The 21998-nt window shown below is 46.4% G+C and overlaps 1 protein-coding gene and 1 pseudogene across 1 annotated transcript in view; both read left to right on the forward strand.

The window, feature by feature from the left end:
• LOC144120358 (uncharacterized) overlaps window positions 1–21998 on the forward strand; it is a 333822-nt gene that overhangs the window by 92574 nt on the left and 219250 nt on the right. The window contains exons 10-14 of the mRNA XM_077652721.1: window positions 4760–4855; window positions 7395–7624; window positions 9690–9750; window positions 12121–12254; window positions 17231–17349. Coding sequence (XP_077508847.1) covers window positions 4760–4855; window positions 7395–7624; window positions 9690–9750; window positions 12121–12254; window positions 17231–17349 — 640 coding nt within the window. The remainder of the gene's footprint in view (window positions 1–4759; window positions 4856–7394; window positions 7625–9689; window positions 9751–12120; window positions 12255–17230; window positions 17350–21998) is intronic.
• The window catches only part of LOC144119363 (uncharacterized), a 42082-nt pseudogene continuing 40460 nt past the window's right edge, over window positions 20377–21998 (forward strand).

Raw genomic sequence — 21998 nt, forward strand, 5'->3', positions numbered from 1 at the left:
CCGCGAAACCCTATCTGTGAAGCACTGAAGACTTGGATGCCATAACGTAGCCTGTAAGACGGCTGTGAACAATGCGGTCATAAGTTTTACTAAATTAGACACGAGGGAAATCGGCCGAATGTAATATATTAGAAAAACTTTCCTAGAATCTTTGAGCAGTAAGACTATGTTCGCAATTTTCCGCTCTGAAGGGAGCCAAGCTGTCTCAGAGCCACGCTAAAAATATGCATAGCATCAGAGGTAAAATACTGGAGCTCTGAAGCACAGGCGTCGCTCAACATGCCGGCTGCACTTCGGATACGTCTTCGCTGCTCTGCTTGAGCTCCTGCCAGTTGGTCCCATTACAAATCTGATATCACTAACTAGAGCAAGGTATGTTGCTGGGCAAGTTGATTTGACATTCTGAACATTGTAGCGCTGGCAGAGGACGGACGAAGACAGGACTAACAACTTTAATATCAAAGAAGGGCGAACCCCACGTTTTTATACAGTTACCCAAGATTAGCCAGTGATTACATGGTGCATGCGCAAATGAAAGTAAAAAAACCAGAAAAAAACTGGAGATGCGCGCAAGCGCATTTTTAAACCACACTACACAAAAGCAAAAGGGACAAGATGAATTTACCCATTGTGGCTGGCAAGGTGTCAGGCACGCCCCTAAGTACACGAAAACCAACAAGCGCAGTGAAGTGAAGGGGAAATGGTCATAATAACAAATCTTTGCAAAAATAAATATCTACGCGCGCCCGCAGTCCTGTGCGGCTTGGCGATGACAGAGATAAAAAGATAAAAACAATAAAATGCAAAAGGCAAAGATGTGAACGACAAATATTAAAATTTCGGAGAACAGCGTGAAGACATACATGAAGAGAGAGAATGTAGTTGAAGGGTGGTTGTAATATAGGAACAATTGACAACCTAAAAGCAAGCGATGAAAGCCAACCAAGAACGGGGCCTAAAATAATGCATTGCTACACAGCAACAAACACGGCTTAAAACGGGGCGCTGAGGGCTAACCACAAAATCGGCCTAAACGAACAATGATGGCTAAAGCTAAGAGAGTAATGAAAACTAGAATAAAAGAATACAAGTAGCATCTTATGAATGTCCAAAGACAGAAGTGGTGAATAAGCTGGTTGTGAAAAGGAGCCGCGTAATAAACCAAGGCGCCAAGAAATTAAAGGGGATCGGAAAGAAACACAAACTCTTTTTCCAACAAGGCTACTGAGGCCTACTGACAAGACCTCTTAATGCTTGTTCATGAAACCTGCCTCAGTTATCTACCGAGAGAGTTGGTAACTGATCTTTACCACAATTTTTTATTTCTTCTACATCGAAGGGTGCCGGCGACGAGGACTACTGTCACGAACGTGGACGGCTAAGCTCACGTTCATGGACTCATCAAGAAAGCCTAGTAAGAATAGAGCAGGAACCGATCATAACAAATTCCTCAAAACATATGTGCCGGAGCAACCGTGCTATTTAAATAAAGGTCGTGGTACTTCCTAAGAAAATGATAGCAGCTGTTTGACACGTGCGTTCTTCGGCAGTTCTAGTATGGTGTGCGTGCGTGCGTGGTGCGTTAGCTTTTGAATAGTACAAATAATACAAAGCTACAAATTCGACGTGATGAGTGCCGGACACCAGGAGAGGTTCCAGCAATGTTGTGGCCACAACAGAAATACTTAGGATAAGACATGCATGCTGAACTGAAACGTTCGAAGCATACCAGGCATTGACATCAACGAGAGGCTCGAACCGGCGGAAATGAAACTACAGGAAACAAGAAACTCACAAATTAGGAGGAGCCACAGAGGCGCGACATGCTTACTCTGCGCGCACAGCTTATCTCTTGCTCTCTATACACAGCTTTTAATACCTCTGTCACACTAGCAAATTTAATGTCATTCTAATCGAATGTCATTCGATGCCTCGAATGTCATTCGGTGTCTTTCGGTGCTACACGGGTAAAAATAATGTCATTCGAAATGATGGCAGTGACGATCAGTGAAAAAAAATACTACAATTCCAACACATCAACGCGCATAATATTTGTACATATTGTTGCGCAGTGTTTTAAAAGCGAGTGAGAACATTTCTGTGCGATATTATAAGCTTAAAATATTATTTCTGGCCATTCTGCGGCACTTCAACCCTTAAAAGCCAAGCCAAGTACAAAGTCAACCACAAATCCGAAAAATGTAAACAAACAAAATGGCTGACACGGTGGCGCGCGGCGACGCGTGGAGCATGGAAATGACTTCTGGAAAGTGAAGTGCTCAGTGGCATCTTTAAGTACTTCCGAGCTAGACGAACATGGAACGCCAACCAGCAAGAAACACGCAACCCAAAATGATCGGCGGTCGCAGGAAAGGCCCTGCTTCACGGTCGGCTGCTGCAGTTGGCTGCTGCTGGGACTGAGAGTAATAGTTATCCACGACAGCTACAAATGTGGAGAAGTTCACACCAAAATTAACATTTTTTTTAGCAGAACTAAATAAATACAATTTTTAACTTTGACAATGCGCACACTATTTTTTCGCGTCGCTTGTTTCTGCTGCGCGTATGGTGTCCAGAGTTCACATTCGGTTCGACATCGAATGCGAATGAGTTTCGTGAACTCATTCGATAGCGAATCTCATTTGAACCTAATGACATTTAATGATCCCGTGTAGCAGCAGGTTAATCGCATTAGGTGCGAATGTCATTCGAAACGAATGACACTAAATTTGCTAGTGTGACAGGGGTGAAACTCTGGCTCTTCTTTGACGGCTAGTAGCTATAAACCGTTGAGCTGAGTTACTGAAAACTAAACATTTTGAAACATTTTCTCGTCTGGTTCGGTTTGAAGAGATATAATAAACTCTGCACATCTCCAACCAAAAACTTTAATTTGAAACCCAACGTTTCGAAGCCGCCTCGGCTCTTTCATAAGGTGTGAAGCTACTGCCCCCAGTCAACCGTGATGAAGAAGCCGTGCCGCCTTCGAAACACTGGGTTTCAAATTAATGTTTTTGTTTGGACATGTGCAGAGTTTATTATAAGCTGAGATACTGCCCTTAGTTATTAACGTGGACAGCACAAACGGTAAATTCATCACTGCGCATGACACAGCGAAAATACTTAATGGCATAACGAAGCTATTCACACCTCTGCCAGCGTCATTCCCCTTCTATATTTTTTCGAGGATAACTACACATTTACCAGCGAGGTAGTTACGAGCAACCAGCGGTAGTAAAACGTTAGTAAATGTCGATAGTCGAAAGTTAGCAACAAGCAATCAGGATTGCTAAACACTCCTATTTCCTGTTTGCTGCCTTTTGTTCACAGTGTAACACAAACGCAGCGCTAGATATGTCTTATGATATTTACAGTCCATGTAGTCGATTTTCTTGCGCTAGTTTTTGAATTCGTTTTCTTGGCGGCGTAATAAATATTCATTTATCACGCAGGGACGCTGCGCAAACCATGGTAATCAGTTAGTGTGCTGAATATGCCATGAGAAAGCTACGGTTGCAAGTAGGTTGCAAGTAATGAGAGCGCTTGCGTTGGATTCGCGCTCATGAACACTTAGTTCCGAGCAAGTAAATGCTGAGAGAGGTAGTAACGGCAGCTATTAAGAGTGTTTTTTAGTAAGTAGCAAGAATTTTGTTAAAGAGTGTGGTTGCCACTGAATTGAACTCAATTCTAGTGTAGCATAGCCTCAGGGAGCAGCGCGGAAAACGATGTCGACGTACGCATTTTACTTGCGAGATCTCCTCGTGATGGCGAAATCTGCACTTCATATTTTTGGACTTCTGTGCCTTTTAAGAGATCCCTCTTCAGCGAGAGGGTTTTCTTTCTCAATAGAATGACGAAGCCTATCGAAACTAGGCAAGTTCAGTTTGCCCTTAATGACCCTTTAAGAGTAGTCCCCGCATTAAGTAAGCAGGCTGCGCGTGCCACACATAGTGCATAGGCGAATTGATAAAAATGACACACGGCTACTGCGGTGCCACCGGGAGGAAAGGCATCGACAGGAAAAGAGTTCAAATGTCGGCTGGCTGATTGAAATGTCTTGCTTTATCAGTGCGAAGACAATGAACGGATAGAGGTAGACAGCGGAGGTCACAAACTTTGAAAAGGGATTTTATTCCAAACATTAGTCATATATACTGCGTAAAAATGCCCCAAGAACGGCAAATTAAGAGGTGCGCAGAAAAGAAAATGCAAAACGTGCTTCAAAGCTTCAACAGCGCTAACCGAAGCATCTACGAGTTCTTTCACTTTCGCGCTTAGAAATATTGAAGTAATACGGACGCAGAGATCATTCAAATCTAAAGTTATATTGCCTTCAAGAATATCAAGTGTGGTACGCTTTCTGCATCGTTTTGCAAATTTTACGTCAGCTAAACAGGATCTCATGGCTGCAACTTTAACACTGTAGACGTGCCGCACCATTAGCGGGCAGTAACGTCGAGAAATCCCGTGACGTTGCGTGGTGAAGTATGCCGGAAACAAAAAAGCCGCTTGTGCATTGTCTGTAGCCGTTTACGAAGGAGCAACACTTGCTTCTTTCCGTCATGAACCAGTGCCTCCTAACAAGTTACTCTGAATAGAAAGTTTTTATTATCTCAAGGATGGTCGGACAGTAGTTCGTTTTTCTGCCTTGCTACCCTTCCTAGCCAAGGGTTTTTGCTACCCTTCCTAGCCGAGCGCAAAGAATAGTCGTCCAGGTAACTACGCTTTCTGACCGAAGCCTATTCTCCGTGCGTATCAGTTGACGCAGCTGCTGGGAGTTGTGGGCGGCTACATGGGATTCTGGATGGAACTTTCTACATTGAAGGTGCTCTGGCGACTCGTCATGGCGCTCCAGGTGAGAAGGCCAAGCGTGGCGCAGCAAAGCTCGGCACTGCGCTGCTCTTGGCGCAAGACAGTCAAGCGTTGGCGCAGCATGTGAATGCGTGTGTTCTCACTAGGGTGCCTGCGTTATAGCGAAGACATCCTTTTGCTCGGAGCGAAACCGTTTTACCACCATAAGCGTAACCAGCTGTGGAAATGCAAACCTCTTCGTCTCATCTGCCCACCTGACTGTCTGCTGCACCTTCCTACCTTCTATTAATATACCTAGAGGACCCTCGCCTAACCTTTTACCTGCAATTTTTAACGCAGTTTCTTCTCTTTATAATGTACCCTTCTTCGAAGTTTGTGTTTTAGTGCACTCAGCAATGATTGTGGGAAACGTAGCAACTATATTATTTATTATCAGCTTATTTAAATAGTTTGAATTGTTACAGGGAGACGGACGTATTTCGGGACTTGTTACAGTGTTGTGTTTCTAGAACCCTTTCACGGGTAAAAACAATGCTGAAATAAACAATGCAAAACAAACTAATTAAGGAATAATTGGTGAGTTTGTAAAAGAAAAATAATAAACGAAAGCCTTTGTGTGTTTCACTGGCAGTGAGTTTACGAATGTATACTTTTTGACCACATGGCGCTTGGCAGTACCAGAATTCAAATACAGGTGACATATTTTTCTTAGCGGATCCGGCATCACGCCCCTTGACGTAACCGCTGTCCCATTCTGCCTAACGATTATGTGACCAAGAATTGCGGAGCTTTTCGGGCATCGCATTTCTGGGCAGCGTCCTAAATGCATAAATGAAAACTGGATACTGCAAAATGGATTAGGACAAACAGAAAGCAACGCACAAGACACCTACTAACGTATTAAGATGTCTTGCGTGTTCCTTTCTTTTTGTCTTAACCCTTCCGCACAGTATACCCTTTTCATTCAGCATGAACCAACTACCCCGACAAATCTTATTGCCTAAGAGCATGCTAGGCATTTTGTACCCGCCCCATGTCTTCGGGCTCTCAACTACAGACTAATCTGATGTCTGGGCGGCGTTTCGAAGCGTTTGGGTCGTCTTACGACCGTGCGTCCCGCCCGACGACGGTACAGGTTTCAATAAGGGAAAGGCGACGTTCATGAAACGCGTTGACACGCAGCCTCTCCCCCTCCCCCCTTAGCACGCACCCCACCTGAAGACAACGAAGGCAGCGCGAAGTGTACGTGCCGAGTGTGGTCCCTTGATCGCGGAACGGAGGCACGCGTGGGTCGTTCTTAGTGTATCCAGCAGCGGGCCGATTGGCTTGGACTCTGTCGCATTGTGTCTATAAAATATGTGAGCAGAGATCTGAGAATATTTTCGGGCAGTGTGTTCGCTGACACCTGTGGGGCAGAAGTGTGGAGGATAACGACAAGTGTTCAATTTAAGGACAGCACAACGAGCTATGGTAAGAAAAATGATAGGCATGACGTTAAGAGGATGAAACAGGATAGAGTGGGTAAGGGAAAAAACGTGAGTGAATTGCATCCCATTGGAAGTGAAGATTAAGATGTGGGCGTGGACAGGGAATCTAATGCGAAGGCGAGATAACCGCTGGTCCTTAAGGGTAACGGAGTGGATTCCAAGAGAAAGTAAGCGTAGAACGGGGCGGCAGAAAGTTAGGTGGGCGGATGAGATAAAGAAGTTTCCGGGGATACGGTGGGCGCGGTTGACGCGGATCCGAGTTGATTGGGGAGATATGGGAGATGTCTTTACTCTGCAGTGGGCATAGCCAGGCTGATGATTATGATGATGGTGATTTAAGTGGCCGGTTAGGGTGTCTACAGTAAATGCCTTATTCGAATGCATTTTTTCAGCGCAATATTAGACAGGATGTAGGAAAGAGACACGCGGAGGACAAACGCTGAACTTCTAGTGATGGTTTAATAGCGTGACCGCAAATATATATGCACAAACAAAAAGCCTGAAACCGCCAAATCACAAATGCATGCCCAATCACCTCGCTTGAAATTAAGGAAGAAAGAGAGAACAAGACATCCAAACTATCTAGGAAACCTGCACAATCACCCGGGTGCACGTGCCACTCGGTTCTTTTAGAAAACCTAAGACTTTGGACGGCGAAGATACCGACGCAGTGCTAACGCATTTGTTGCCCTCATTGTGTGTTTGGAGAACCTCGAAAGTTTGCGTAATGCTCTCTTCTATGAAGCTATGCAGTGCACGGGTGTTGAACGCAAGCTAGGGCCGCGGCTGCAATCTTCAGCCGGGGAGCAAGCACCACGTTAAAAAGACTCGGCTGTCGTGCGGTGCTCTCGCAACCTGTCTTTAAGATGCTTTCCACTCTGTCGAATGTGGCCCTTTTCCGCAAGACAGAGCAATCCTGTAGACGTCCCCCTTTCTACAGGAAATCCAGGAACTTTGTGACAGAGAAGCCAGAATTTTTTTTGTTAGACTACAACATACTCGATATATCGCGTTAAAAAGGCGCAAAGGAAACAATTTGTTCCACAGCACTAGAAAATTCAGCTGTGTCCTGAGGCAGTCATGACGAAAGCGCAGGGCTGCCTGTCTTCGAAGCGGGGCTGCACGTCTTCACTGGTGGTTGCACGTGTGCACTTCGCCTCGTGGCTCCTACTGGTGGTGGTCGCGGGCGCCTGCGCGCTCGTCTGCCTGGCCAGCTCGATCTGGGACGTGCGCAGCTACCTGCAGTATCGCACCACCGTGCTGTTTGAGCAGCAGCCGCTCTCTGGCATCGCCTTCCCAGCCATGACCGTCTGCAACGAGAACGGGTGAGCGATTGCGAGGCATGCTGGTGCCATATGAATGACAGGCCGTACGCGCTATGCCTCGTCCAGAAAAGCTGTTTTAGCAGATTTTCTCTCGGGCTCGTGTCAAGCCCCGAAATGCGACTTGCATTTAACATCCTGCTCCTCTCCTCAAACCTGAACCTCCAGTAGCAGTCCGCCAAGGCGCATGGGCATCCTCGGCGGCCCGTCACATGCGCCAACAGCAGGAGCCGTGCAATTCGCAGCCGTACACCTTCAGTCGTGAGGTGTTCTTTAAACCTTCAGATATTGAGATTATCACCTATCGGGATTTTCAGCATAAGTATGCGAATAAACTTCATTTAGGAAGTTAGGGTCTCGAGCATTTAATAAATAAATCCATTTACCACGAAGAGCCAAAGCACCCAAAGCACCCGACTAACCTGGCTTCTAATAGGCCCTCGCCAAGATTTAAGGTGGTCTCCAGAGAAGGCATCCTATTTTATCAACAAACACTCATTAAACATGCATCAACTTCACATATATAAACTAGTGTGAATTTAAGCTTTTACGGAGAGTATGCTGCGAGGATGGTTGCTACGAGGTTGCTAAATGCTCGCCTTGCGTACTAGCCACCGGCAAGCCATCGGAAAGGAGACACCTGGAGAACTCTTCTCCCTCTTCTACATTAATTCGAAAGAAAATGAACAAACTGAAAACAGAAAGAACAAGCACAACTTTCTTGCAATCTAGTCGGTGTCTATCCGGAAAGTTCGACAAGCTCCGAAAAAATTGTAGACGAGGAAATGAAACCCAGCCGTCCTTTTTTCGCGTAGTTTTCCTAAGAGATTCAACCTTAAGTATATGTGAATAATTTATTGTTAATTTGCATCGCGCTCCTTTGTTTCTGACTTGACATTTAATTTATGTGCCTGTTTTTTCTGAGTTCTATTTACATTTTGTTTGTTTTGTTTCTGCTCTTATTGCTCCATTCTCTTTTACTTCCCAATCTATTTGCTTTAACTTTGACTTCATGATGGTTAATTCAATTACCTTGTGTTTTATTTCAAACAACAGTTTAGATGTCTTAAAACCTTTTATCGAAAAGGGTTAATACTTTTTTATAATAGTTTTGTGAGGCAATGTTAACTTGTGATGTAATCAAAACCTCCTGTATGGGCACCTTGATTGGTCAAAAGAGGTCACAGGACTATGTGAAGAGCTCAAAACCTGGCCACCCGATTGTTAGCAATCTTTCTACCGTGCCAGAGGAAAGTTAAATTAATGACTGTTCGAGAGAAGTCTCGTGACCTTCTGTCGTCATCACTGTCGTCCCACTGAGTTGTGAGCAGCGCACTTTCTAGATACCAACTTAGATAGCATTAGAGGTGACCTCAGGGGCAACCCAGCGCTGGCCAGTGTTACGAAATTTACTGAATGGTAGAGAGAATTATGACGTAACAAGGGAACGTGACCTCAAAGGAACCAATCACAGGTCACTATCCAGAGGAGGCAAGCAGAAATGGAAGTTGCAGCCGAAACTGCGAGAAATGTGAAATTTAATGTCATCGCATTCCATTTTTACTCGAAGTTAAGAGTGCCCGGAGTTTTTATTTCTTAGGTTGTTTTATTTCAGCATTTTTACGTACGTCACGCTCACGTAGCGAACACTCCTTAGATGGAGTCAGTAGTAGTTGCAACACTCTTGGGCCCTTTTCGATTCTCCTCTACACAAAATTAGGCAATAGGCTGCGACGCCAGCCAATAATAACCACTGAGGATTACCATCAGCCAACGCCACTTGATGATGCCCAAAACAAACTCAGCAGCTCTAACGCTGTCGCAGAAAGGAGCCTGTTCATCAGGTATAAGTTAAGCCAGCTTCTAGCGCGATTTAAGGTCACATCAGTCTTGCGACGCTTGCTAATATGAAAGGCTTTTCATTCTTTGTGGTTCCTTCCATAGTATGCGTCTGGCGGTAAATCTGCGACCTTTCTTACTGGTGCTCGTTAGGTTCCAATGGGAAGGGGATGAGAGGCTTCCAATGGCATGGCGTGAAAAGAACCAAGCGTATTTTTTTCTTACGCAGGGTGAACATCACCAAGCTTTGCATTGACGCTGGCCGAGCGGAATGCTCCAATGCTTCATTCGTAAGTCTCTAGCCTTATTAAAGTGTTGTTATTTTTCTTTCAGGTGGTGTCACTGAAATGAACGCAAAATTTTTCCCGTTGCTCAGACCCTCAGTACAGGCCAAGGAGAGGCTGATCCGCGCATTCAAGGGGCGCAGAAACTCTTAACTGTAACTCGATTTCACGGCTACACCCTGGCACACGAAGTATGCAGTAGGACTCAGTACACGAAAGCAATACGTGGTAAGAAATATACTTGACAGGCTCCGCAGCCTTTCCGCCGCCTCTTCGCACAGTCGTCAACTGCTCTTTTGGTGGGAGCACAATGTAGGGGCGGTTTTTCTCAGAGCAGTATTATGGGTATTAAAAAATCCGCCGACGCTTCGCTTCCAGCGATCTATGCAGATGGTTTACTCAACTGATTCTGACTCCTTCGTAACAAACCAATATGGTTTGCTGCGAGGCATGCGGTGGCAAAGAACAAAGTACCACAATACAGTATGCTGGGCAAGTTGGTTTTTAAATTCTATACCTACAGCGCTAAAGATTGTACAGAAGCAAGGCACATATGTACGAATGGCCAGTCCGTCATACGTACTTAGGTACAGGTAGTGCAGCGGATATCATTAGAGAAAGCAGGGTGAGACTGGCAACGCTGCAACTATAAAGATTATTCTGAAACTACGTTCACATAAGAAAAGTGCGCGCCGGCACATTTCGTCGGAACTACATTCGCTAGGATGCCCTATCATATAAATAAGAAAATAGTGTCAGCAAGAAGAGTGGCTAGAAAATTAAGCGAGTGCGTGGAGCAAGAGAAAAAGTTCTCAGGACTGCAGCGCAATAAGCGCTGGCACATGAATGGAAGCGGGCTGGAAGCCCTCACTGCCAGCACCCCTTCACCCGAGTGCCAACGAGGCGACGCTTGCGCAGCGGTTATTCAGGGTTATTTATCAGTGTGTTAGCTCTAGAGCTTCCACTCAACCTCTTAACCGTTTTGTGCGAGGTCCCTCTGTGTGCCCATCGTGTTGTGGACAAACTGGCCTATGTCATGTGACCTTGAGACTTCATCGAAACTTGCCCACTGGATCGTGAGCAAACTGCACACCGTGGCAGGCGACTGTTCAGTAAATGATTGATCGCGAGAGGTTGCTCCGGAAGTGCAACCTCGCGCGACCAATCATTATTTGAACTTGCAACCTGTAATGCGCTAGCCCCACCAGTGGCAGGACCTGCCATCACAGGGCATTGACGCACCGCTTAACCGCTGAACCACTGAGCCTGGAATGAAGACTCCCAGGGAGTTATGAATGTAATGCATAAAATAATAAATTTCGTACATATGGACATATTCATTAATGCTATTGCATCATAACCTTAAGACGGAGCTAAAGTGTTCCCTCTAGTTCTAGTGCTGTCGCAGGAAGGCCCCCCTCTACGATTTCACCGATGTTTGCTCAACTCTGCTTGACCTTGAAATCCGAGCTTCGACCCGAGACCGAAGTGAAAACCTAAGTGCTAGAGCACCTGACTCTCATTTAGCATAACAAATCTACATCATCCTTCAATTTTTAACTGTGAAAGATTTTTTTTAAATATACGAGACACGTAGGTGCAGTCTGTGTAGGCGGGTTGTAAAGCAAGGCGGACATCATCTACGTAATACAGCTGAATAACAGGACGATTATTTTCTAAAATAATTATAGGCATTTTTGTCTATTTGACGGGAAGTTATTGAGTTCGTCATATTCATTTTTGTCATTTTTTAACCGTTTGTAGAGTGCCGGTTCTAAATGCCTACCAATTCATGCCAAAAGCCATTCGATATTTCCTGTGATTAACATTTAATTGAACAGGTGATTAAGCATCCCTCTTTTTGGTGCTGTAGGTTTTTCACAAAACCTTATGCAAGCAGGCAATGAAAAAAAAGTATCGTTTTATAAAGCATACGTTGAAACGTAAATGAATTTTTATTTCCAATCAGCAGAAATTTGTTTTTCTATTCTGAGGAGAACTACAGCAGTCGTGCAAACATTGTGAAAAGCGGACTGTGGTCGCTAAAGCGTGGTCCCCTGCCTTAAGACTAGTTCGAGGAATGAAAGACGTCTTCTTTTGTACGGCTGACACGTGGAGCCGTGTCCCTTCCACTCCGCATTGTTGTCTTTGCCACCAGTCAAACAAGAACAATCCGCGCTTTGCTCGCTGGTGCTATCACAGCCCCTGCCACACCGCGCAGCCTTGTCATCTCTTCTTTAACTTTGCATGAAGGGAAGCCAGGTGTCCCCGCGCGTGCAACCGTTTGAGCTATATTAACTCTGCGCGGCCCATGCTTCCTTTTCGACGGCAGCTTAACAAGCGCAACTTGACGACCGCAGCGGCGTTCTGTTCCAGGCGTACGCCATAGGCACGAACATGGAGTTGATGAAGCACCTGCTGCACTACTCCTATCCTATCACATACATGGTGGACGACTGCGTCATGAAGTTCGCCGGCGAGACGTGCCAGAGCTTCACCTGCACCCACATGTGAGCGTCCTTCGACTCCTCGCTGGGTTCCCCAAGTGCAGTTTTTCAGAAAAATACGGGCATGCGTTACATGCAACTGAGTGCTCATTTTCTGATTATTTATTCACTATTACTAGCCTTTTGGCCACAGGCATTAGAGTTACGTCGTTAAGTCTTAAAATGGAAGAAAAAACGAAATGGAGAAAGTGGCACCGGAGCATTTGAAATTCAACTGCCATATTATGTTAGCTAGCTGATTATTGGTTGGTTTGAAGCCTTTGGTAGTTGCAGTTGGCTTTAAAAGGTGATTCCACCTGTTGCTTTGAGTAGTAGTAAAAACATGGAGGACGCTTAAGCTTCGCCTCTAAGTGTAGAATGCCACAGCTCTATCAGGCCCCTACCGCTTATCGTCAGCCGCCTTTGGCAACCGCGCGCTGGAAGAGGGGGTGCCGGTTAGCCGCTTATCGGCAGCCCTTATCAGAATCCGCACACGGGGAGAGAACGGGGAAGTGGTGCTGGCTCCGTGCGTTTACTGAGCTGCTGGACAAATCTTCCGCCACTGGTGCTGCTGGGATTTTTCACCACGAATAACGCGACAGAACTATGGGAGCCCAAGGTGAGCCGCGGCAGACTTAGACTCTGGCGACGCCGCTTTTCTGTCCCACGAGCTTCTTACAATTTCGAGTTAAAAGAGGTAGACAGCGTTAGTTGTGCGGGTTCCGGTACCGACGTTGTAACACATCATAAAGGTGAAAATGCGATGCATGACAGAGATAAGTTCATAGCTGATATTTGGCTCATGAAGTGTCTCTATAAGACATGAAAGGTTGTTCCAGGTGAAGTTAACAATGTTCTTCAAGCTAACGCTTACCTAGCTCAGGATAGCATATTGAAATCCGACTATGTGGTCTTGATGGTCACTTTATATTGATGGCGCAATGGCATATTTTGCAAAGAACGCCATAGAAAATTTGTGATGTGCTCTAGGTAGGGTTAACAGAGCGCTCTCGAAAACATTTCACCCCATGGAAGCCGAGAACCAAGCCAGGGAAGCATTTGTGCCCGCTCGAAACCAGTGGGCACATTGCGGCATTTTCAGTCAAATTCCGCAGCTGTCTCATACCAGGTGGATGCTCAAAACACTAAGTCCGATGCCGTGATGCCGGACTTCAGGGAAGACATGCCAGCAGATCTTTTTGGATTGGGCGCATTCAAATGGTCTAAATCATAGTAGACTATTTGCGATAAGTAAATTAAAGGGGCACTGGAGACCAATAGGAGTAGGTATGCATCAGTACAGTACCAGGTACTAATCGCAACGAGACCTCTCTTACAAAAACGAAGCTTCTATAAGCTGAAAAAGTATCAAAAGCGAAACATAGGTGCCGCTGACAGCACTCGATTTCGCAAGAAAAAAAAATGCGCCCCCCAACAACGGAATTTTCGCTCGGACCAAAAAGCTACGATACACCGTTAATCACTTTAATACCCCGCAATCCGATCTTTTCGGCGAGGACGACACGAGTTTTAATCTACTGGCGGGAAGATATTAACATCCAATTGTCACTTCAATAAAGGCGCGAGAAAAAGTCAGAGAGTGAATCTTCACTGCGCATGGAGTTTTCCTCAGTGTTCTTTTTTATTTCTCCGCGCAGAAATTTTGAAATGGGTCGGCATATTTCAGTTTTCGATTAATTCCTGTTTTTAGAGCAGCGGGGTGTACCCACCAGGCGCAAAGAGCATGCTAGCATGAAACACAACGAAGCGCCGCCATTCACTTTCGAGGAGCATTATATTGACTTTTCCAGTGAAATCGAGCAACAAGGCATAAATGAATGCAGAACGGCTTCGTCTCCAAATGCATTTCTGTTGTACGCTTGTGAAAGGTAGCGCAGCAGTAAGGAGACAGACAGGACGAAATCTAGAAATACGCCGCATTTTCCCCCGGGAACTCGGTATGTCCGTAGAGCATCAGCCGCCCATGTGCAAATAGACGAGGTAGCTGGCAAAGATAAGGAATGATGCGAGGAAGTCTTCTAACAAATGCTGCGATAGGAAGTTCTCGGCGCTGTTGCGGTTCATGTTGCATGGACGAATTCGAAATCAATAACGAAGCGGCCTGACAAGGTCTACTAAGAGGCGGAGGCTGCCGCAGACGATTGCACAGATTGTTTTACATATTTACAGCAGTTAAAAATGAGCGTACTAGAGCCTTTACCCTAGGTGGTTTGCTACGGTCTGCTGTCCCTAGCTTTCTAACTGGGTAAATTAGCAACTTTACTAGTGGCCAGTCAGGGAGCGAAGTCTTGCTGAGCAGCTTACTGCAGGAAGCGTGGCCGGTGCCCTCTCGCAGCTTTTCAGTAATGATGGCGATGGGGCCATCGTTGCGCAGCCTTGTTGGAGTTCCATGAAGTTCTCCACAAGGTTCTCCGCAGGCCCCGTTGGAACCGTGCGCTGACTCATGTCAACTCGGAGCAGCATTTCTAGTACGGTCAGCGCATCCAAGGATGTCTTCGTCTTCTGTACGCAGCGACTCGTGTGAAAAGACGGCTTGCTTCCGCTGCGTTTGCGTTCTCATTACAGGGAAGATGCGGTTTTTGTTTAACCCCGGCGCAGTCCGGATGGCGCAGCCCAAAGCCATTACAGGCGCCCTCGGGAAAGGCTTGAAGGCGGGCTGTGGCTGGCCTCTTCGTTTCTGCCACAATGAGAAGATACAATTCTCTCTATCGCCGCCGTGTCTGTGCGTCGGAGTTCGGCTCCACGCCGATAGTTCTTGCCTTAGTTAAATGTCAGCTCCTCCCGACAGCGAGAGCGTGAGAATTATCTGGATGTCCTCGATCAGCGCAAACGCACGCCGCACTGCGCGTGCCCTGCCGGCTTGGTTAGACGACGGTGGGACACCGTCCCGCTATATACTTTTGTTGTTGTTGTTGATGTTGGCCTTTCAAATATGTTGCATCAGCCAACAATCAGGAGGCAAAGGCTGCTATTCACCTTTACTCAGTAAAGGCAAAAGAAAAGCACGCAGGAAAGCAACACCTGTCGATTCTACCTCAAGAAAGGCATGGACTGAAAAGGAATGAGTTTTTCTTAAAAAATAATAATAATGAAAAATGATAGAGGTAAAAAAATAATTAGGTCAAAATGTATTAATGAATGAAAAAAATTATTGTAACACTTAGCAGGACAGTCGATCAGATTCTAGAAAGAAATTTTGAACAGTGGTACAGACAGATGTGTAGCTGAACCAAAGTGTGCCGGCGGCAAATGATAGCAAGAGCGGGCCGCTCAAACTAAGGCCAAGATGCTGCAAGGGCTCCTCCAGCAACCTTCTCAATGAGGTGAAACGGTTATAATGGAGCAAAAATGGTCAATAGATTCAGGCTCACGACAAAATGCACAGAGGGGAGAAAGCGTCAAACCCGACCTGTGTAAATAAAAATTTAGAGAAGGGATACGGCAGCGCAGTCTTGTCAGAGATACTTCAACCTGCCGAAATAGACAAACTTTGCAGCTCCAAGAAAATCTCAGGAGCTGATAATCCGCCGATGTTTAAAGTGCTGTGTCTTGCGCGCTTAGTAACGCACGTCGCCGAAACCTATATGTTGTAATACAGGTTGTAGCCAGGATGATAGGTGACACGGGGCCGCTTAGGGAAGCCTTTGCGAGGTTATCAACGATCTCATTTACTGTCGCACTGCTGTGACCGGGAACTCATATTAAATGAATAAGGCTCAAATGTGAAGGAAGCAGGGAAAATAATGTGTTTAAAGCGTCACCTTCAAAATGCGTGGCGAGGGACGAAAATAAAGAGAAATAATCGGTAATTACTGCCACTGCGGTAATACGGGAGTCTAGCTTGCAGAGAGCGTAAGTACTATAATGCCAGAAACTCTGCTTCAAAAATAGGGGTGAAATCTGGAAGTCGCAGTGAAACGGACCATTCTAAACGCGAACTGAATATTCCCAGACCTGCCTTTTCGTTGCATTGCGATGCGTTGGTTGCCATTGCAGTATTTGCCGGTAAGGTCATTAAATCATGTTCTAATAGACCATTTAAAATATGGAGTGGTGAAAGTTTTGCATTTTGGGAGAAAATTTTGTCGCAAACAATGTGGACAGAGGACCCACTGCAGAGCGCAGGAAGGATGCTATAAATTTTCACATCTAAAGGCTCAAGTAGTCTGCACAAACAACCTGTTGGGTATGAGAACGTGACCACGGTGCACCAAAAAAGTAAATTTGCGGCAACAAAAAATGCCTTGCGAACGGTGAAAATGGGATTCATAGATTATCAGGCAAATTTGCACAGTTAGAAAGTGAAGTCGAGATAAAAGAAAGGGAATGCGGGTCTCAAGGTACAGCACATTGGTAACCACAAATTTGGGGAGGCCAAGGCACATCCGAAGTGCTTGCCTCTTCAAAAAGACGAGAGGAAGAAGTTTGTATGTATCCGAGCCTGAAAACAGCACAGATCCAAACTCTAAAATAGGCCTGATATACATTAAGTATATCATTAAAAGTACATCTCTGCGCATACTGTATCCTTGACTTCATAATCTACGTAACATGCCGACGGCACGAGCCCTTTTCACCGCAACATTTTCATTGTAGGCCCACCAGATGAGTTTCTTTTCATAAGTGACCCCTAGATATAAACTACTCAAGATACTTCACTTAAGCCTCGTTTTCTTTTCTTTATATCAATTCCTTTGGACGAAAAACGGGGATCGACAGATGGCATTCAAGCTTTTATTCATCAAGGTACCTTGCGTAATTCAGTATATCTGAATATTGCATGAGCTGCGTCTTAGGGCATCAAAGCACGAGCAAAGAGAACAACAAAAACTAGCTCTGTCTGAGTAGCTTGCTATACGGGTGCGAAAATTTGTTCACATTTCTTTAAATTTGTTCAGTGATGAGTTTCGCGTCAGCGGTCGCAAGCGCGTGCTTCGATATTGGAAAAGTGCATATCAGCGAGACTCGTGGGCACGCAGGTGGCGCCTGTCGTACACGTCCAACTGGAAGGCCATATGCTTCACCTTCCACCTGTCACCCCAGCACGACGACAATCACTCGCAGTCGTACTGGTCCTGCAGCGAGCCGTGGAAGTACCGTGAGTACCGCACATCCTAGCCAAAAATGCCGCTTCGTTGCGAGAGCATCGGACTTCACCGAGAGCTATAGGACAAAGGAGGGCTCTTGCAATGATCACGGCGAGGGCCGTTTTACGGAGCGCCCCCTTGGCAGAAATTTACTGCAATGAGACGGCACAACTTACCAGAAGTCCGAGCCATCGCGCCGCCTAAGTTAACGTAGAACAAAGGTGAAGCATTAGGTTCGAACAAGACTTCGTGTGACACCAGACAACCTTCGCGCTGCCGAAGTTAGGATTAGTCAGAGCAGGGGGTTGCGACGTGCTCGCGCCAGCTGTACTTCTAGTGCTATGGCCGATGAAAAAAGCTTGTCCCACCACCACACCCCAAAAGCTTGAAGATCATCGTCGCCGCGAGTTACTGTGTGGTGCTAAAAGCAAAAAAACAAAGAAAAAGGTTGCAAAATATTGTCTCGTTTGACTATACGTACTTAGTTAAGCAAAGTGCACCTATTTTTACTGTGGTTGCTCAGTGCTGTCCAAGAAAAAAATTAGCTGCAGTTTATCTACTGCTCAACTTGGTTAGAGAGCGAAAGCTGTGGTGTATCGGGCAAATAGACGTGGCTTGGCCTCTGTAACGTTGACTGCCTTCCGGACACTGCATAGGCTGCGCGCCCAAGCTGCCACCATGCCAGGTGGCAGTTAAATTATTGATTGATCGTTAGTGGTTGCTCACCCAGTGTACGCTGTGGCCTATTGCTGCAGTGCCGTGTGTCTGCCACAACGTTGTCAGCGCTAACGCATGCAGCCCACATCTCTCTCTCTCTCATCACGTCCATGTTCCTCGAAGCGCGATTGAGGCGTCCACTGAGCCAGGAGGAAAGTTATGCGTTCTTCCTTTGCTCAGAATAATTATAGAACGCTGTCGACGCCAACGCAAATGAAAACAATGAACGCCGACGGCCTATATAGCATCAGTGGCGCGTTTCTGCCACAACGTTATCAATGACAACGCATGCAGCGCGCATCCGTCACTACCGCCACGTAGCTTAAAGCGCGACTGAGTTTCCACTTTCCCAGGGGCCAGTTATGCGCTTTTCCTTTGCTTTCGAAGCTCCCGCTCTTCATCGGTTTCGGCGCAGCTTCACACGCCACACGCTGAAGGTCGCTGACGCTCAAATGTGCGCGGTCAGTGATACTCGGGCAGCATGCCGTAGTAAAGCTTTCGCTTTAAAGCGAAACTCGGAGAACATGCCATAGTAAAGATTTCGCTTTTAAAAAACGCGAGGGCGGTGACTGATAGGTAACGCCAGATTCAGTGAAAGCTGTTGAGCTAGCTTCAGGTACATATGGTGCAATGAATTTGAGAGAGACGTGTATGTAAACGTAGTTATTTAGGTGTTTTGTTTCTATCTTCAAGTAGACCTTCTGTCCCAGTGTTTGACAGTCTTTAAGGACGGCTTGTGGTCTGAGAGACGGCAGGAGAGGTGTTGGAGGTTTTGGATGAATGCTTGATTTTGAAAGACGAGGTCATTTATCGTGTTTCGGGAAGTTGTTACAGTATCTCGAAGAGTTACGAGACGGAGGAACAGTATGTTTTCTTGCATGATAGGTATGAAAGTCCTCTTTTTCTTAATGTTTACATTGAAATCGCCGACTCCTAACATTGGTGTAGATTTATGTATCTTCAATGCGGATTGGAGTAAGTCGATGATATCCTTGGTGAGTGCGGTCGGAGAAATGGGGACTGCCACCACTCGCAACCTGTTGTCCATGTTTTCAGCACAAGAGTCGCCGAATTGATCTGATATGCTGATCACTTGGATTGACGTCGCAGGGAGTACCACACGAACGTATGTGGACACTTCCACTGCTCTACGGCGATGTCTGCAAGAGCTAGAGCAGCATTGGTTGTTTCCTATTTCTAAGGACTGTTGTGGGGTCATCCATGTTTGTTAAACGCAAAGAAAGGTTAGAGGCATGGCGTCGAACGGGGTCATGGTGCGTGCTCTTTGCATATTCTGCAAGCCAGCTAACGTTAGGTGCAGAGACGGAGTTGATAAGTGTGTTAGCACGACTCTCTGTTGTTACGTAACTGTGGTATTAGAAGAACCATGACACTGTGCTGCGTTAGCGCCCGCTCATGCCTATATACATATACAGGGTGTCCGAGCCAACTTTAGAGAGAGTTTAAAAATACGCCGAAGCACTGTAAGGCGACGGAACCAGATGTATGCTGCTGGCCATTGCATGGAGCAAGTCACACTACTTTTTGTATTGTGCTTAAATTTGTAATTATTCGAGGTTAATTAACGAGCTGCACATGCAACGAAGATAGGCGAGAAAGTCCAATGAGAAAGTTGGTGAACGGTCCGCCAAACATCCGACTGAAAGTTTTTAACTTTCCATCTATTACGTATCAGCTTTTTCGCGCTTACTGCAGATGCCCGCAAAATGCAAAAAATACCACGTTACATGCTCGCTTACGCGCCGCGATTTGAGTGCTCTCAAACGTTCCGTGTAGGAACGGATAACACGGAACGGATAGATTATTTAGCCCGCTGAGCTGCCGCTTAAAACGTGACAAGGCAGCAACGCAGCAGCCGGTTGTGTGATTTACGCCAGCGGTAGGCGTCTGAGCGCGCGACTTGAGCAGACGTGTGTGTGAATCGGCTCCGCCGATTTTCGGCTGGGGCAGTTAGTGATCGAAATCATCTTACCCTGGCAAAACTGGCAGCAATCGACCCGTAAATTAATACCCGATTCGTCCATGTGTGCCCATTTTCTCCAAATTCACGGCCATTTTGCGACGGACCGCGTAGGCGCAATCGTTAAGCCTAATGACGACGCTAACGCCCGGCCTGGTAGACTTGTCGCTCCTAGGAAAAAATTAAGAATTCCGCGCGTCAGTGCCGCGCCTACCACCCTAAGACGATGACGTGGACCTCGGTTCCCACCACCGGCATTGCGAATTCGACAGTTTCCCCGAAAATTCGCAGTCAAGCTTTACTTCTAGCGGCAGCACGCCGTTCCCAGAACAAAGCCCAGATGTCGGCGCTCGCCGCCGCCCCGGCCGCCGGCTCGTCGGTGGGCAGCGTGCAAGCTCCCCCGACGCGCGCCACGAGAAACAAGGGCAAAGGGTTCTCGAAACGAAAACTGCGTCCGATGCCCAAACCCGATCCTGAAGACTACATTACTGTCGTCAAACCCAGAGAACGTGTTTCTCTTGACGAGGCTTTCGTGGAAACCGGCTACGGCAGCGCTATTTTGGCGCACCTTGGGACGGAACAGGTCCGCGCCATCTCCGTTCTGCCGTCGCGAGACCAAAACATCGTCACCGTGCATACCCCGTACATCGAGGCAGCCAACCGGCGCATCAGAGATTTTGCACTCAATACAGAGAAAGGGTCGATTGTGTTTCAGGGTTACAAGACGGCGGAACACATGCCACAGAGCGATCGCGGTGCGTAACAACGGACATCACGGAAACTCTAAAAAAGAATGTGCTGGCGCCCTGGCCCCATTGTGGAAATCCGAAAATTCGGAACACCCAACGCATCACCTTCGCGGGTAAGGAGAAGACCCTTACGTCATCATAATCATCATCAGCCTGGCCACACCCACTGCAGGGCCAAAGCCTCTCTCGTGTGTCTCCAATTAACCCTGTCCTTTGCCAGCTGCATTCACCCTATGACTGCAAACTTCTTAATCTCATCCGCCCACCTAACCTTCTGCCGCTCCTTGCAACGTTTACCTTCTCTTAGAATCCACTCCGTTACCCTTAAGGACCAGCGATTATCTTGCCTTCGCATTGCATGTCTTGCCCAAGCCTATTTATTTTTCCTGATTTCGACTAGGATGTCATTAACCCGCGTTTGTTCCCTCTCCCAGTCTGCCCGCTTCCGGTCTCTTAACGTTACGCCTTTCATTTTTTCTTTCCATGACTCGCTGCGTGGTCCTTAACTTAATCTGGAAACCTTTTCGTTAGCCTTCACGTTTCTGCTCCGTAGGCAAATACCGAGAAGATAACGCTGCTATATACTTCTCTCTTGAGGGATATTGGTAAGCTTCCATTGATGATCTGAGAGAACCTGCCATATGCGCTGCACCCAATTCTTGTCGTTTTAGTTATTTCCCTCGTATGATCCGGATCAGATGTCACTACCTGCCCTATGTAGAGGTATTTCTTTTTCATTTCAAGCACTTCGCTGCCAATTGTGAACTGGTGTTCCCTTGCTAGGCTGTTGAACATTACTTTGGTTTCCCGCTTGTGAATATTTAGACGCACCTTTCTGCTCTGCCTCTCTAACTCATTGATCATGATTTTCAGCTCGCCTCCTGAGTGACTCACAAAGGAATTTCAACAGCGAATCGCACATTATTAGGTATTCTCCATTATCTCTTATCCTTAACGATTCCCAGTTCAGGCCCCACAATACCTCCTGTAAAAAGGAGGTGAATAGCTCAGGCGAGACTGTGTCTCCTTGCCTGACACCCTTCCTTATTGGACTTTTATTGCAGACTTTATGGAGGACTATGGTAGCTGTGGAGTTGCTACATACATATATCTTCCAATATTTTGACATAAGGCGCTTCTACACCCTGATTCCGCGATGCCTGTTCTCTTTTACCTGAGTAATAGTGTGAATGTGATCTTTTGAGAAAAATCC

This window comes from Amblyomma americanum, chromosome 2 (assembly GCF_052857255.1).
Source record: "Amblyomma americanum isolate KBUSLIRL-KWMA chromosome 2, ASM5285725v1, whole genome shotgun sequence".
Lineage (NCBI taxonomy): Eukaryota > Metazoa > Arthropoda > Arachnida > Ixodida > Ixodidae > Amblyomma > Amblyomma americanum.